This window comes from Pinus tabuliformis, chromosome 7, assembly GCF_031772625.1.
Source record: "Pinus tabuliformis cultivar Carrire ecotype Pingquan chromosome 7, CPIR1, whole genome shotgun sequence".
NCBI classification, from domain to species: domain Eukaryota; kingdom Viridiplantae; phylum Streptophyta; class Pinopsida; order Pinales; family Pinaceae; genus Pinus; species Pinus tabuliformis.
Genome location: NC_142293.1, coordinates 534,407,602 through 534,425,789, shown reverse-complemented (window position 1 = coordinate 534,425,789; position 18,188 = coordinate 534,407,602). Strand labels below are relative to the sequence as shown.

The 18,188-nt window shown below is 39.6% G+C and overlaps 1 protein-coding gene across 2 annotated transcripts in view; it reads left to right on the top strand.

Moving 5' to 3' along the window:
* Positions 1 to 18,188, top strand: part of FDC2 (2Fe-2S ferredoxin-like superfamily protein) — a 267,848-nt gene extending 249,660 nt beyond the window's left edge. For both annotated transcript variants that reach the window (XM_089456047.1, XM_089456046.1), the window contains one exon: positions 17,928 to 18,188. In XM_089456047.1, coding sequence (XP_089312173.1) covers positions 17,928 to 17,972 — 45 coding nt within the window. In that variant the 3' untranslated portion in view covers positions 17,973 to 18,188. The remainder of the gene's footprint in view (positions 1 to 17,927) is intronic.

The following is an 18,188-nucleotide window of genomic DNA, read 5'->3' as shown; positions in this document are numbered from 1 at the left end:
TTTCTGATTCTGATCATTGCTTTGATATAGATTCATTAGAGTGGTCCATATATCATAGGCACTATTCTTTCTTGATATGAGGGATCACATGATCCTTTATCCCATCCATGATGATACATCTGGCTTTCACATCTTTCAAATTCTAGGTTACCAGAGTTGTAGCATTTGAAGGAGCAGTAATTTGGATTTTTACAAAATCCCATAGGCCATTCTCCATGAGAACCAACACTATTCTCTGCTTCCATGGACTGAAATTATAAGTGCCCTCTAACTTTTCCTCAAACCTCAAATTAGTTGTTGTCATCTCAAAATTGGAAAATCAATTGAAACAGTTTTGGTTGTCACACCTTGATTGGTACGATCTTCCTATCTCCTTTTGAGGGAAGACCTTTGCTAATTCTTTTGGGTCACAATCACACTCTTGTAAGCCCCAACCACACCTCTAGTCTACTACCTAGATTTGTAGCTAGTCTGACCAACTCACTATTTGGTTGGCTTGTTGGATGCTAGACTCCGTATGTGACTTATTACAACTCTGCCTGTGGTCTTGACTATAGTACAACACTTTATTTCCCTTAGTGTCTGATCTGTTGCTTGATCCATGTCTCATTGTGTCTATCTGTGTTGGCTAGTGGCCTTGACTCTCGTCAACGACCTAACTCCCTTTTCTTGACTAGATGGTAAATGCACCGACTATTGGTTGCAATATTCACTTGCCCCACATTCTACTGACTCTTACCCAATTCACACCACTTGCTAGCCACCTCCACTGTGACCACCATTTTCTCATTTGGGCCAAGGGCCCTTGGTCTCCTCAGCTATTGTTCCCTTGATCAATCTCGAATTGCGTGTCATTGCTACAACGTCTTTTGTAGCTGGTCGTTGCTTCTAGCCACAAAGCCTTTTCCCCTTTTCGACTTGGCTTGAAGACTATTATTTCTCTGTAGGCTAGCTGTAGTGCTGTCGGCCATATCTGCAGCTTGTGCTGTCACCATTCCTTCCACTGCCTTGGCAGCTGACAGTGCTTTGTTGCTACCTTGACAGAGTCCTCTAACGACCCACAATTTCTTGTTTGTTGGCACTTAGATTTTGCTCCTTGTGCTGCTAGTATCCTTGCAATTAATGACTGCTTTGATGCTATCAACCCTCAAAAATTCGACCAACGGTTGATTCCATAGTCTGTAGATCGTTTTGCAGGCCATGATGACCAACGGTTGAATGCTAACAACTGAGTGTGTGTGACAACCCACTCAGGATGTTGGTCATGTCCCCTCCTTTTTTTTACCTTTTTTTGTTTTTATTTAACCTTTTGGCCATTGTACGATTTTTTTAGACTGGGTCATGATACTCAACCAAATTTTTTTTTCGGCCTCCTTGTCTAGAATTTTTGTGTCTATACCAATGTAATGCATGACAGATTTCCTATGGTCCTATTAATTAATTTATTTTTTTCCTCGTACAATTGTGGCCAATCCTAGCCTCAACGATCTTGTATGGACCTGACTTCTGTGTGATTCAAACATTAGTTTTCAATCTGATACCATGTTAAGTTTTCCTATAAACCAAGCATCCAACAATTCATTGACCTAGTAAATTATAGATCTACTAAATGAAAGCATAACTAGATTCTTAATTTAATTAGCATAAGTAAAAATAACTAGTGTCAATCACAATTACACAAATAGATTTTTCCCATTCAACAACTCTTTATTAACATTTAGAACTTACTTGGGCTCCCTTACTGGGATAATGGCCCAACTAAGAGAATTACAGATTATAATGGTTTGGGTTTGATCTAGCATATCAGGCCCTAGTTCCGTTCTAGATCCCCTTGGCTGTTTGGATATCCAATGCTCCCCTTATGCACTTCCTCGAACCTGACACACTAGAGTATCACACTCCTCGCTGAGATGTCTATCTCAATGCCTTGTCCTACTGTATGGTGTATCTTCTCCTCTCCTTAGCCTTGATTTTATAACTTTACATTGAGCTAATTCCTTAACCATAACCTTTAAAGTGATTGATGACCGAGATTATATTTGGCCTCACTTGAGATCAGGGGATGAGATTAAAACATAATCATTAAAATAATTAAACTTAGCTCAATTAGATAACATAATAATAATGTGATTTCATGGTCAAAACTTAGGCTAAGTTAGAAAAGAAACTTGCTCACACTAGAGAAAGTGTCTTAAGGAGATTTGTGGGTGAATTCGTGCATGCTTAGACACTTAGGCCTGTGTAGAAGTACTTTCCCAACTTACAGACATCAACAACCTATCATGCCCTTACATGAGGTTGCACCATGTGAACCAACCCACAAAATTCATGCTCTTCTTCCAATTAGGGTCAAGCACTTACTAAGTAGCCTTTAACGTAGTCCATGATTGCTTTTTGGTCATTGACAACACCACCATCTCTATGTTAAATTTTTAATACTCTTACAATTACAGGTTGTTATTCTCCTATCTTTTCAGATTATTTGTCAATTGCAAAATACTTGCAGTAAATACCGAATAAAAGACAACTGCAACTTCATTGAAAAATACATAACCACATGAACCGAGAAAACTATGGACACACACAAATAATGGATGCCAATAGTTTTGGCTAAATTCCCTTGGAAAAACCTCGAAGGGAAAGCCAGTTCAGTAGATGAGGGTTTTAAATATTAATTCTTCAACAAAAATATTACAACTGGTTGTCGTAACATGGCAAAGTCTCCCTGACCTCGTGGAAGCTATTCGAACCACCCAAACCAATTTGGCCTCCCTCTGAAGCTGATTTAAGCTCACATGTGTGTCCTGGCTGAGAAACTCGACCCTCATGGCAACTCGCATTGGTTAGGTAAATAATCTTGACCTCCATTGGAAAGTATTGACCTCAACTAGAAACTTGATCCTCATGTGCAAATTTCCTTGCTCTAGAAATTCCCCTCTTTGAGCAATTCCCACTGCCTGTTTAGGTAACTCAGACCCCATGTTGGAGCAACTGCATCACTTGAAAATCATCCTCTTTCTGCAGAAAAATCAATGTCCAAATCTCCTTGGAAATCTCTATGAAGAATCTCTCTGGAAATCTCTGCTGAAACGCTTGCTACTGATGTTCTTGTGCTACCTTTAAGCCCTTTCTATCACTGCAACTGCATGTCTCGATGTGTTCTCCAAATGCCCATTGATATTCTCTTATAATCTCTCGTTGATGAATCAACGAACATGATCTAATCACAAGCAATGTCTAAGATCATCTTGACTTCATCAAGTGACTTTTCCGAAAGTATTTAGAGCAAAATCAATTTACTCCAATTAATACTGATTAATTAAGTTATTTCCCTAAGTTAGACTTAGTTAAATTTAATTCACTGCTTAATTAAATATAATTAAGGCCTTTTTTGGTGAAATTAATGTTGGGTATTGGAGAAAATGTATTTCTTAGCCTCATTGGCACCACTGAGACTAGAGCACCTGTCCGCTGCTACCAAAAAATAACACTCCCTCTTAGCAAGGAAAGTGTTCTGCATAACACCCAACTTGTCTCTAAAGAAGATGAACCTCGCCTTCCCCAAAACCTTCGTCAGAATATCTTCTACGTGCTCATCTGTAGGTATATACTGTAGCTGGACTATCCTACACTCTACACAATCCCTGATGATGTGGTATCTGATGTCTATCTGTTTGGACCTGTCATGAAACACCAGATTCTCTAACAACTTTATGCAACTTTGATTGTCGCAGTGTATCATTGTAGTCTCTACCCTCTAACCAAAAAAGGCTACCAACAACCTTTGAAGCCATATGGCCTCACATGTAGCCATGCTTGCCACTGTGTACTCTGCCTCGGCTAAACTCAATGCCAAACAATTATGCTTCCTACTGTACCAAGAAACAACTCCCGATCCCATGTTGAAGCAACACCTTGAAGTGCTTTTCCGATCTATTGTGTTCCCTACCTAGTTTGAATCAGTATAGCCTACCAATTTGACACCATACTTGGTCACATACTTGATCGTGCCACACAAATACCACAACACATGTTCTGCTACTACCCAATGTGCTATCTTTGGCTCTATCGTGAACTGGACATCCCGCCTGACTATAATCCTCCTGGCTCCTAGGATGAAGATCCTATATTCCTTCGAGGTTTCATTGTAGCCAACGAAGTAACCTCACTCTACAATTTGGTCTAGCTTCGAACGTGTTTCCCTTGGAATGTGACAATACGCTAGGTAGCCAGATATCCTGAAATGACTGACATCTGGCTTCTTCTCGATGAAAGCCTCCTCAAGAGTCATCTTGCCAAGCACTTTATGTGGGACATTGTTCTAAATATAAACCATTGTACTACATGCCTCTGCCCATAAATAACGTGGGATATCCTAGTCATATAGCATTGCTTGTGCGTCCTCTAAAATCGACTTGTTCTTCCTCTCAGCGACCCCATTCTGCTATGGCTTGTAAGGAATGGTCCACTCTCTCCCGATTCTTGCCTTGGTACAAAACTCATGGAATTATTTGCTAGTGTACTCACCTCCAATATCTAACCAAAGAGTTCATATCCTTTCTACATGTTGCATTCTCCACTAGATCCTTAAACTCCTGAAAGCAAATGAAGACCTCATCCTTGGACTTCAAGAAATAGATCTAGGTCTTCCTAGAGAAATCATCGATAAAAGTACAAAAGTACTTGTACCCTTTGAGAGATTTCATCGACATCAACCCACATATGTTTGAATGTACAAAGTCTTGGAATCCCTTGTGTTCTACTGTCACTCCTTGGAAAAGATGCCTTAGAAAACTTCCCCAACACACATCCTCTGTGCACATCATCATGCTTTGTGCTCACCTCCAGAACACCTATCAATGTCTCATAAAGAAATCTCAGTGATCCATGATGAATATGGCCCATCTTCCTATGCCATAGCTCTCCCTAGTCTCTTGGACTATTGTTGCTAACTAGTGCCTTGGGCGTGTCCATCTGCAACCTATATAATCGATCGCTCCTCACCCCAACTATTGTAGGTGATCTCCAATCCTTCTGCTCCAATAACACCTTTGCCCCTCTAAAGAGAATATTGTACCCCAGATACAAAGATAAAATTCATCCCTAAGTTTGGCACATGCAACACATAATGGATAGGTATATGCTTGTTGTTCTCTCGCCGAAATAAAACAATTCCTCGTGCTACAGGGGTGCACTTGGACTTGTTCCCCATCTGAATGTTTTATCTGACCTCCTCCTCCTTGTAACTGGAGAAGTACTCCCTAACTCTAGTCATGTGAAATGATGCTCCACTATCTATGTACCAGATATCCTATGAAGTCGAGCTAGTCAGGGAAGCGATCAATTCGAACTCTTGCTCCATCATGGTAGAGAGCTCATATGCATATGTTAAAGTTGCAACTTGCTCCTTTCCCTTCTTCTTCCTGAGAGGACAATCATTGGTATAATGGGCAAACCCATGATAACAATAGCACTTGACCTTTGATAGGTCCTTCTTCTTGCTATTCTTTCCTTTCAAGCTAAGTCCCTTGTTGGAGCCCTTCTTTTCTTTTCCTTTCCTTGCTAAGGAAACGTTCTCTTGCTCCCTCTCAACCTTCGGTACCTTGCCGTTGCTGCTGGTGCCATCAACTAAGCTGAGCCTAAGCTCCTCTTAAGTGAAATCACTCCATATTTGGTCTCAATCGGGCAGTTTGTCTCATCCTGAAATCACATGGATGAACATTCACCATTCCTTAGAAAGCTCATTGAGTGCTATGTACACTAGCTCGCCATCACATGACTTTTCTCCAACTGCAACTAGTTCATCTCTGACAGAATGAACTTTGGTGAGATATGAAGTCACATCTTCTCCCTTATTCTTCTTGATGGTCGTCCTTAGCTTAGCTGTGAGTCGAATGAAGTCAACAGTTGCAAGCTAAGGACGAGGCCTTGGAAATGCTACAGCGTGACCCATGCGAGGTAAAAAGTAATTCTCTGAATTCATGTATGTGTCATGATGATGATTTCGTTGTTTTTAAAAATCATACCACAAGAATTAGCTCCAAAGTGTTGATGAAAATGGATTATGAAGGGAAAGGCTTGGGCGTTAATGACCAAGGCATTGTCAACCCATCAAAGTAGAAGAATTACCCCGTCAGACAGGACTTGGGTATGTCAAAAAGGAAGGTGGGGAACACGCTGAGACAGCTAGCGAACCAACAACAACAGATGATGAGAAACCCTCATCAGTTCTTTCCAAATCGATAGAGGAGGTAAAAGATGTTGATTTCCTTTTAGTTTCGTCTTCACATAGTATGATTTCTATTGGAGATTTGGAGATCCCAATTACAGGGACAAACATGAGGCTCCTTACCAGGATGAGGCACGAGGAGGAAAAATAACTTGGTGTTAATAACCAAGGCATAACTCAACCATTGGAGGTTGTGTAGAGACCTCAATTTGCAGGCTTGAGATACACTGAGGGAGAATGCTCGAAGGTGTCAGATTCTTCTGAGATGTCGTTGAAATCGTCAAGGAAAGAGAATGATGGGAACACATCCCCATCATCCCATGGCGGTGCCCATTGCAGGGGAAGAGCTAAGGCAAGCTCTCATTACCATAATGACACCAACAACAACAAGGAAAGGTATAACCAGTTTCGATATTCAGATGTTCATTTCGATTATAATCATGTTGTTAAGGATGAACGTAAATCATGGAATCGAAAAATATGAACCTTTTGTGGATTACATAACCATACATTTTCTAAGTGTTGGAAAGGAATAGCAGCACCCAAAAGGAGGTGGCATGAAAGACCCCCTCAATAGTAGGTAAAGAAGCATGTTAAGCAGATCTGGAGGAAGAAGACCTATTGCAGTCATTGCGACAGAAGTGGCCATCAAAGAGCCACTTGTTGGAGGCTCCATCAAGAACAACGCCTTAAAGACAAAGTGTCGATGCATGAACCAAGTGAAACAATTGTTCGACAAGAAAAACCACCACAAGGGAATGACCCATTCACAACGATAAGTGAAAAATGGTTTCTAGATATGTTAGCTTGTCATGGTTGTGCTTTTGTAAATCATTTGTTGCATTTTAAAATGTAAAAGTGATGATGTGTTTTCCATCACTTGTTAAGCAATAATGATGTCTGGTCTTATTTTGAGTTGCATGATAAACTGTGAAAGTGATGTTGTGTTTCCATCACTTGTCAAAGCAAAAATAGTGTTTGGCCTTATCTTTGTAAATCATGTGTTGCAGTGATGATGTGTTTTTCATCACTCGTTGGAGAAACAATGATATGTTGGCTTTGTTTTCGTAACTGTGGTATTGTGTCCATTTCGGTGTAAACTTGACCACTGAGTATGTGTTATAAACTTGTGGCAAGTATGAGATGCTTGGGTCATTAGTTGGTCATAAAAGTCAAGCATGTAATTTGCAAAAACAATGTACTACAGGTTGCAGGTGTCGGCTCATCGCTTAAGGCTTCGAAGAACAAGGTGAAGGAGATGGAAGCGAGACCTTCTCAAGGACGCTTGTGATGCAGACAAGGTACATAGAAGTTGTAGATTATTTTTCATGCTTTTGGAAAACCAAAGGCTCCTAAGTGGGGAGGATTGATCCAGGTGGCTCCAGAGACACACACAAGACAAAGAGGGCTTATTGAAGCTCAAAAATCAAAGTGATCAGAATGCTTTCGAACCAAGACCAGAGCGTATATCTTGTTGTCCTGATTTCAGCGGTGTGAATGGTTCATCAATCCGAGCTTGTATGAGGGAGAACGAGCCAGTCAAAATTTTGGTATAAGCTGGGCCGTGGGCCAAGTTCAAATGTCCTACAGTTTGACCGACCCCAAGTGATGCATGAGTATTCACCCAAGAGAATATCATTGTAATTAAGTAGACATAGGGGTTCATGTATTTTTAGAAAGTTGGATTCCTAAGTGACAAATTAGTGTAATATTAGGCTTTTAAGTGAATTAATTAGATAATGGAGGAAGTTGTAAGTGCTCTCGAATAAATGAGAACATGAGTGGCAATAATGACAAAAGAGCCTAAAATCAATTAGGACTCTTAGAACATTTCATGATTCGAGGAACTAAGGAGAGACGCATTCACGCAAGAGAAAATCATTGTAATTAAGTAGACATAGGGGGTCATGTATTTTTAGGAAGTTGGGTTCTTAAGTGACAAATTAGTGTAATATTAGGATTTTAAGTGAATTAATTAGATAATGGAGGAAGTTGTAAGTGCTCTCGAATAAATGAGAACATGAGTGGCAATAATGACAAAAAAGTTTAAAATCAATTAGGACTTTTAGAACAATTCATGATTCGAGGAACTAAGGAGAGACTTTAGGAATTAATTAATTAGAAGTGGACATAATGGATAGAGGATTTAGGAGTCGGTTCAGTAGATATAGGAGTCGAACCAGGATAGTTCAACAGAACTCCTGGCATATATGTAAGCCTACGGGCAGAGTCAAAGAGAGAGGCCACAATAGTGAAGAATAGGCCTGTGTGAGACAAAGGTCCCATTCTGTAATCATTGTTGATGTTTATTAATACAATCAACCCAATTTCAAGTGGGAATGCGTGTTTCGAGTATTGAATTGTATTTGAACTCGTAGGTTCTGTAACATGGGTTGCAGGCAGAGTTTTGTAGAGCACGCAGAGGGAGAAAATGATACAGAGATTTGCAATGGATCATTGAATCCATTCGAAGGATCAAGAGAACAATGATCAAAGGGCATGCGAAGTTAAGCCAGGAGGGAGAGAGCAAAGCTAAATAGCAGAGGACAGGAATCTTCAGAGGAACCAAACCACAGAAGTAAAATTGAAGAAATCGCGGTAAAATCAAGTAAAAAGGACAAACAGTGAAGTGAAGAGGCATGCACAACAACAATCCAGATGATTTCATTGAAGAGGAAGGTGAAATATCGCATTGGAGGAATTCATTATAAAGATTAAGTCCCGCAAGTGTAAAACCCAATTTACACTAAGAAACGGCGCAAAACACAGTCAGAATTGAGTTATGGACTTGAATTATTATGGAGAGTGGTCTAATCCATATCGGGTCCATAAGGATTGATTAGATTAACGCTTTGAAGTGATAGGGGTCCGACTATATAAAGAGCGATTGCGATGATGCGATGGATCCTAGACCGTCGGATCGAGAGTCCAGATTGACGACCCAGATATAATCGCTAAATCGCATATCGACGCTTTGAAGCAGTCAAGGGCAGTACAATGGAACGTCGATACGCCGATAGTGATAAATCGACGATTGGAGAAGGCAGAGGTCGGAGCAGCGCTGTGGAGCGATAAGATATGGACCCGACGATAAATATAGTCGCGGGTCTAATGAATTTGAAGTCCGCTATATGTGTTCGGAGCAGAAATTCCATGTATTCCCTTCGTATTATGTTAAAGTGTTGAAACACTTCCGATAGTCGCATATCGGAGGGGAAGGGGTGATGAGGCACATGTGTAATGTGGCCTGCAAAAGTCCCGATAGCCGATAGCGATTGCGATAGAGGAATAGCCTCGGAATTTGTGCAAAAGTCATATGGAAGGCGGAAAAGGTATGTTTTGTAGTTAATTCCTTTGTTAACGGATTTTATAAGGAAAAGCGCCGATGAAAGGGTTTATGTGTAAATATATATATTAACCAATGTTTTAAGAGGGAAAGGTTGATATATATGCGGTTAAGGGGATATGTAAAGGTGTTGAAGGGTTTTTAATTCCCAATAGAAGGATTTAGAAGGAAGACTTAAATAAAGTCATAAACAAAGGCTTGAGACCTGTTTAAAAGTTCGGATAGAGAGGTTTTGGCAGGGTGATTGTGTTCCGATACAAAGGAACTGTTATAGAGGGCCTTAACCATTCAATGTACTAAAGTTTTGACTCCTTTGAAGAGTCAAACACCTGTGATAGATGCATTTATGCAGATTCTTGCATATTGTGGGTATGTGCGGGTCTTTCCCTGCACCATTAGTGGTATCAAAGTAGAATTGTAATTAAAACCGTTGGGGTTTAAAAAAAAAAAAAAAATCTATGTGAAAGAATTAAAAGTAGAGTTATGTGTTAAGGTGTTTATGCAGGCGAGGAAGGATCAAATTCTAATCTGACAGAAGGAAGACACACAGAGGTGATGTGTAGTAGAACTTGCAGATGCAAGGAACAGAGGACAATCCATTCAAAGTACAGGTGGAATGGTGAAACAAGATCATGTTGAGATCTTGAAAGTGAGGTAATATGATATGTTCTGCTTTAAATTGAGAATGTGTGTTTATACATTGATATGCATAGGTGACAACAAGAGAAGCTGTGAAAGGAGAACCAGATGAGTTCTTGAAGACAGAGTAAGGAGAATACTCTAAAAGAGAAGTGGCAGTGAACTTGAAGAATCCAACAAGAAATTGGACAGAGAGGACAGCTGAAGTGTTCTCAAGAGAGAGTGAGAGATTGCAAAAGCCTAAAAGGAGCAAAGGTGTTGCTCAAGAGGAGGTTCCAAATAGAGGACCGTGCGTACCAAAAGATTGAGTGAGGAGAGCTTAGTGAGGTAAGATTGCAGCCAGGAGGACTAGTTGTAGCAGAAGCTTGTTGCAGATGAGTGAGAAGCTCATGAAGAAAGAAGAGAAGAAGATAACTACTGATAGTCATAACAGAGGTTCAGAGAGAAGCCACAACAGAGGATATGAGAAGAAGGTTGCCAAAGGAAATAGCAAGAGGATGAGTCAAGAGGAGATTAAAAAAGAAGTTGCAGAGTTAAAAGAACAACTCTATGCATTAAGGAGTATACTTGAAGAAGACCAAAGACTAGGTTGGGTCTTGAGGAAGAAACTAGTGGAATGGCATGAGATGCAGAAAAGGCTACAGCAAAAGCAAGTAAAGTGGCTGAGGGAAAAACTCAAGGACGCTGAGTTGGAAATGGAAGAGTACATTTGTGAACCTGAACAAGGAGAAATTCTGGGAGAAAGTGAAGATGAAGACTTGAAGATTGAAACTTCAAGTGAGGCCAAGGGGTCACATGGTTTTAAATCTGACAATTTGTGTATGTTTGCAGGTGAAACATGTAAAGAAGGACAATTTGCTGATATTGTCATAAAGGAGAAAGAAGACAAGTATAATCCAAATTCTGTTTTGGAAGAAGATGAGATAGATAGGTCTCATATGCAGTTGGAGGAAGATATCAAGCAACCAAGCGAAGGGCTTGAAGAGATTGAAGAAGAGACCATCGAAGAATTTCTGAATCATATGAAAGATTTAGAACAACAAGGAGATATGATGGCTGAACCATCAAGTGGGACCATAGGGTCTTATAATTTTAAAATTGATAGTTTGTGTATGATGGCAGATATTGCAGGAGAAAAGCAGCCTTTTGAAAATATTTCCAGAGGAGATGAAGCTCTAGAAGCAAAAAGTGACAAAGAAAACTTTTCAGAAGAGGAGGAATTTGACTGCATACAGAAGAAAAGGTCTATGGATGAGTCTATAGAAGCTGTCATAGAAATGAGGAATCAGGATCTTATTCTGATGAAGAATGAAGAAATATTGTCTCAGAAAGGTAATCAAATGAGTTTGATTAATGTTATTGATGAAAAACAATACAAGAGAATGTTAATGAAGATGATAAGACAAGAATAACTCTGGGAGAAGAGTTACAGGGGGACAGCAAGGCAAAATGTACTGAAGAAGAAGGACATCTACTGAAAGATGTTAAGGAAGAAGAAGTCTATGAAAAAGACTTAGCAAAGGGAGAAAGGACATCTGATGATCTATCCATAACAAAGGAAGGTATGGAGAACTGTGTGAAATTTCCAAAATCTACTCCAATTAAAATTGTTGAGTTATATAGAAAATTAGATTTTCAAAGAAGGGAGTTGGAAAGACAGAGGATAGATGTTCAAGATAGATTGCTGAAAAAGGAAGACAAAAGAATTGTCATGAATGACAATCATAAGAAAAAGGAGATGGATATGAAAGTTCAGCAGATTGACACTGCAAAAGAAAGAGTTCACTATGGTGAACAAGAGCAGAAAGGCATCATTAGGACAAATGGTGTGGTAGAGAGACTAATGGACAGTCTCATGAATTCTTTTGATGTACTGACAAAGGAGAAAGAAACAGTGTAACAAACTGTGGTAGAGAGACTAATGGACAGTCTCATGAATTCTTTTGATGTACCGACAAAGGAGAAAGAAACAGTGTAACAAACTAAATTGTTGCCAAAGGAAAACAAGGCACAACAGCCTTGTGTTTTTAATTTTAACAAGTGTTTTGTGAGTGCAGGTTTTGTTGCAAATGCTAGAGAAGATTTGGCACAGCTAAGCCACTTAAAGATGAAAGAAGGAGATTCTGTGGAAGAATTCAATCCATGGAGCAGGGATGTTAAATTGCTGGAGAGAGTGCTAAACAGTCATGATTCAGTGCAAGAGGGTAAGGATGATAGGGAGGCAGCAAGAAAACCAAAAGTTGGAGCAAGCAAAGAAAAAGTCAGCATAAGAGTCAGTAAAGCAACCAAGGCAAAAGATGAAGTAAGTAAAATAAACCAGCAGCTACAAAGAGAAAGTAACCAACAGCAGATTGAAGAACTAGTGGACAGCAACAACAACCTGAAGCAAAGAGAAGGAGGCAGAAATATGAAGCAGAATATGAACCAGTCCAAAGATGTACTGGAGACAGAGATTGAAGAAATGTGGGAGCTGATGATGAAGCAGTCCAAATGGAGGAAAATGATAGCAACAGGAAGAAAGATCAATCAGAACTTGAATCTGATTGACAAGAAGAAGAAGATGGAGCAAAAGACAACAGAAGTACAACAACAACAAGGGAACAAAGCATGTGGATAGTTACAGAACAAAGTGTGGGATCTAGGAAGACAAAGATCAGAAGACACATGATCAGGAGATCATGAATATTTTCTACTTTGGGAGTCTGATGCAGGAGCATTCACCCAAGAGAAAATCATTGTAATTAAGTAGACATAGGGGGTCATGTATTTTTAGGAAGTTGGATTCCTAAGTGACAAATTAGTGTAATATTAGGCTTTTAAGTGAATTAATTAGATAATGGAGGAAGTTGTAAGTGCTCTCAAATAAATGAGAACATGAGTGGCAATAATGACAAAAGAGCCTAAAATCAATTAGGACTCTTAGAACAGTTCATGATTTGAGGAACTAAGGAGAGACTTTACAAATTAACTAATTAGAAGTGGACATAATGGACAGAGGATTTAGGAGTCGGTTCAGTAGATATAGGAGTCGAACTAGGATAATTCAATAGAACTCTTGGCATATATGTAAGCCTACGGGCAGAGTCAAAGAGAGAGGCCACAATAGTGAAGAATAGGCATGTGTGAGACAGAGGTCTCATTCTGTAATCATTGTTGATGTTTATTAATACAATCAACCCAATTTCAAGTGGGAATGCGTGTTTCGAGTGTTGAATTGTATTTGAACTCGTAGGTTCTGTAACAGGGGTTGCAGGCAGAGTTCTGCAGAGCACGCAGAGGGAGAAAATGATACAGAGATTTGCAATGGATCATTGAATCCATTCGAAGGATCAAGAGGACAGTGATCAAAGGGCATGCGAAGTTAAGCCAGGAGGGAGAGAGCAAAGCGAAATAGCAGAGGACAGGAACCTTCAGAAGAACCAAACCACAGAAGTAAAATTGAAGAAATCGCGGAAAAATCAAGTAAAAGGGATGAACAGTGAAGTGAAGAGGCATGCACAGGAGTTGTTTGATTTGAAAGATCAACGGTCTAGATGATGTCGCTGAAGAGGAAGGTGAAATATCACATTGGAGGAATTATTTATAAAGATTAAGTCCTGCAAGTGTAAAACCTATTTTACACTAAGAAACGGTGCAAAACACAGTCGGAATTGAGTTCTGGACTTGAATTATTATAGAGAGTGGTCTAATCCATATCGGGTCCATAAGGACTGATCGGATCGACACTTTGAAGTGATAGGGGTCCGACTATATAAAGAGCGATTGCGATAACGCGATGGATCCTGGACCGTCGGATCGAGAGTCCAGATCGACGACCTAGATATAATCACTAAATCGCATATCGGCACTTTGAAGCAGTCAAGGGCAGTACAATGGAATGCCGATACACCGATAGCAATAAATTGGTGATTGGAGAAGGCGGAGGTCGGAGCAGCGCTGTGGAGCAATAAGATATGGACCCGACGATAAATATAGTGGCGGGTCTAATGAATTTGAAGTCCGCTGTATGTGTTCGGAGCGAAAATTTCATGTATTCCCTTTGTATTATGTTAAAGTGTTGAAACACTTCCGATAGTCCCATATCGGAGGGGAAGGGGTGATGAGGCACATGTGTAATGTGGCTTGCGAAAGTCCCAATAGCCGATAGCGATTGCGATAAAGGGACAACCTAGGAATATGTGCAAAAGTCATACTAAAGGTGGAAAAGGTATGTTTTGTAGTTAATTCCTTTGTTAACGGATTTTATAAGGAAAAGCGCTGATGAAAGGGTTTATGTGTAAATATATATATTAACCAATGTTTTAAGAGGGAAAGGTTGATATATATATGTGGTTAAGGGGATATGTAGAGGTGCTGAAGGGTTTTTAATTCCCGATAGAAGGATTTATAGGGAAGACTTAAATAAAGTCATAAACAAAGGCTTGAGACCTGCTTAAAACTCCGGATAGAGAGGTTTTGGCGGGGTGATTGTGTTCCGATACAAAGAAACTGTTATAGAGGGCCTTAACCATTCAATGTCACCTCCCTTCCCAATTGCACATTTAAAATATTAAAAACAAATTTTATTTTTGGGTCGGCGGCCATGACCCCGCCGAACCCTTTGTGCGACCTCTATATAACATTTATAGGCCGGCAGCCATGACCCCGCCGGCCGCCCCCACAACAACCAAGTACCATATTAATAATGGGGTGCGGGCCACCCTCGGAGGACTCGCCACCCATAGTGGGACCACCACCCAAACAACATAAAAGGGAACCCAAAAATGTTGCCGAAAGATTTGTTAAGGGTGCCGGCGGGGGTTGAACCCGCTCGACCCACGTGGCCGGCCCCCAAGCGGGCTACCCCATGAGTCTATTCAAATTGCAACGACCCAATCAAAAACATTGCCGCCTGTTTTAAATAGAACGGTCCTCACTCCCTTCCGCCATTTAATGCAACACTTAACGACATACCAAAAATCAAACGGTTGTAAATGCGCCCAAATAAAACTTTTACATGGATTTTTGGGGAGGCGGGATTTGATCCCCCGACCTCCCCATAACTAATTGCCTTCTTTTACCAACGGGTCAGTTGGGCTTTATTGAACAATCTGCCCAAAAATTTATATAAACCCTCATTTCGTTAGTGCGCCCAAGCATGGGGAGCCAAGAGTGCACACGGAAATCAAGGCGCGATTTTTTTAATTAATTGTAGGGGGTACCATGAGTCCAGAGAAGAGGCAGGCAGAACCATGATTGAGCGAAATTTTCAGGAGGTTGAAATTTTTGCAGTGTCCAAATTGGACAAATTTTATGTCGATATTACACCTCTCAGCGACACGAATTTGATGGCACAGTTAGTTTCCTGATCTGAGCAACAGATTTTTAGAGGACCTAGGGGAGGGAATCTTTGAGGAATCTAGGGGGAATCTAAAAGATTCATTGAGCCCCAGATTTTCATTTTCTCAGAACTCGGAAATTTGATAGTTGATTTTACATATTCGACGCCACAAATCTAATGGTGCATTCAGATTTTCCATTTGATCATTTCATTTTTCGGCCACTTTTCAAAGTGGAGTGTAGGTGCTAGAATTCAACATGCGAGCAGTCCTTCCATGAGATTCGATGCCGCGAGATTGATGGTACGACCAACTTCAGTAGTTTGACATCCTCTTCTTCAGATGGCCCCAAGATGTGAGGTATATGCAGTGTGTTCATGTACTTCTTTTTACTGTGCATTGTGCTGCACAGATCCCTATTTGACGTTCGATGTGGGATCTTGTTTCCTACTTGTTTCATGATTTCTATTTGATGTGACGGGGAATCATTTGTGGGATGTACTTGTTGTCATGATTTGTCATGTTTTGTTTGAGATCCCTTTGTTGTTATGTTGATGGGATACTCATGTGTCGCCATGTATGTTTGCATTGAGATCCCTTTTATGCCATGTTGACGGGATGCTCATTATCATCATGCATGAGTTCATGTCATACTGATAGGAGTCCTTTTTGACTGAGAGTTCTTGTAGCGGAACATCTCTTGGAGCCATTCCTGCATGAGGGCATTTTCCTTGTATGATAGCGACGCCACCACCTATGTACATCATCACTTATGACAACACTTAATGCAGCGGCCTACACCATCCTGTCATCGGAGCTTAGAGATGTAGTCCCTCCTGGACAAACTCCGTTATCAATGTCTTGTTATTTCATGTTGTTGATTCTTGTCATGCTCTTTCTTCTTTACATCATGCATATTTGTTCCTTTGTGCTATTTTAAATGCAATTATAATCACATCATGAAAGAAAAAGATCTTGGTTAAATCCGGGAGTTGGGTCAACTTGGATCAATAGAGACTAGAATACCAATCCGCTGCTACCAAAAACTAACACTCTATACCTTACCCATTCTACTATGTTGAAATAATCCCTAAGGATCCATTCTTCATCTCTTAACGATGGGGCCATCCAATCCTTAACAGTGCATCTTTCAATACTAGAGTTGTGAGAATAGCTTGAAAAAAAACCAATGACGTTGTCCTTGAGCAAAACCACAACGCACAAACACCTATTAGATGGACCTAAACCATACCCAACAACAAAGCTTTGGCAAAAATTGTAAGATGGTGAGAACTACTCCCCCAATCCTTTTTTGTGGGCCAAATCCAAAAATGGGTTATTCCAATAGTTTCTCATTTGACATCTTAAATTAAAACTAATAGACTTTACCGCTTGCAAAAGAAGCACATTAGGTTTGTATTTCCACAACAAACTTCTAACAAACATCTTATGACTCAATGTAGTCATCCCTTAAACATTCCAATATATTAAAAAATATCTCCATTCAAGGATTAATCCCATACTCAAGCTACTGAAATTGTTACTCAACACATAATCACCGAAGGTGTAGACCCATCTTTCTAGAGATCTCATTGCCACATCCTTATAATACTTTAAGATGTAAGGAAGGACCTGTCTTGAACTATTGCTTTATTGAAGAAGGAGATTTGGGCTCTTCGCTTTTGTTAGTTTGCAGTTCAAACTATCCATTTGGATTTAACATCCATAGGGGCCCATGAGGTTCATTTCGGTGTTGAACAACAAGAGTTTGGGAATATTTTTTTTTTTGGACTACTCGCTTTTGAAGGAGATAGACAAGGTTCCTTTATAGGAGGTTGCACTTGAATGGGATTTTAAACAAGGGTAGAACGCTGGGTGATGTTGAAGATTGAATTGTATTGGAACTTGCTTTAAGAGCATCTTGCTCTTAAGGCTACTTGCATTTGCCAAAAAAGAATAAAATGACTTCCTTGCATTATCTGTTTTGTTGTCCCTACTCATATTTCTGATTCCAATTCATAAAAAAAATTGAAATCCCCATTTGGATTAGATGAATTCACTTGAGATGTGTAATATGAAACATGGACATGACTTGAAAAGTGTAGCATTATGCAGGACTTCATACCAACATTTGTTTGATTGTTGTTTCGGCAGTAATTACAAGCCACATTGTTACGTAGGGTAATGAAGTGATATGCAATATGGACATGAGTTAAACAATGTAGCATTTTGCATGACTTCATTCCAACATTCTTTTGATGGGTTATTTTTGAGCTTTTATGATATTGGTTGCTTTAGTATTTGATATGGATATTGACTATTTTTGAGATTTGAGATTTTATTATAATGGTTAATATTTTGAAATTGAATTTTTTTTTTTTCAAATATTTTTCAGGACAGAGACGACTATGCTCTTGAGTTAGCCATGGGCGATGAATAGAAATTTGATAGTAATTTTTTATTTTTTAAAGTTTTGAATATAAATGTATCATTTTTTTAATGTATGTTAACCATTTAAAAGCTTTTGCTATCATCAAAATTATTTGTTTAGTGTTTTAATCTGAATTTTATATTTCAAGATGAAATTTGAGTTTCCCTAAATGCTAATAACCATGTTACGTGTCCTTGAAAATAGCAAAGTGATGCTTCTTAATCA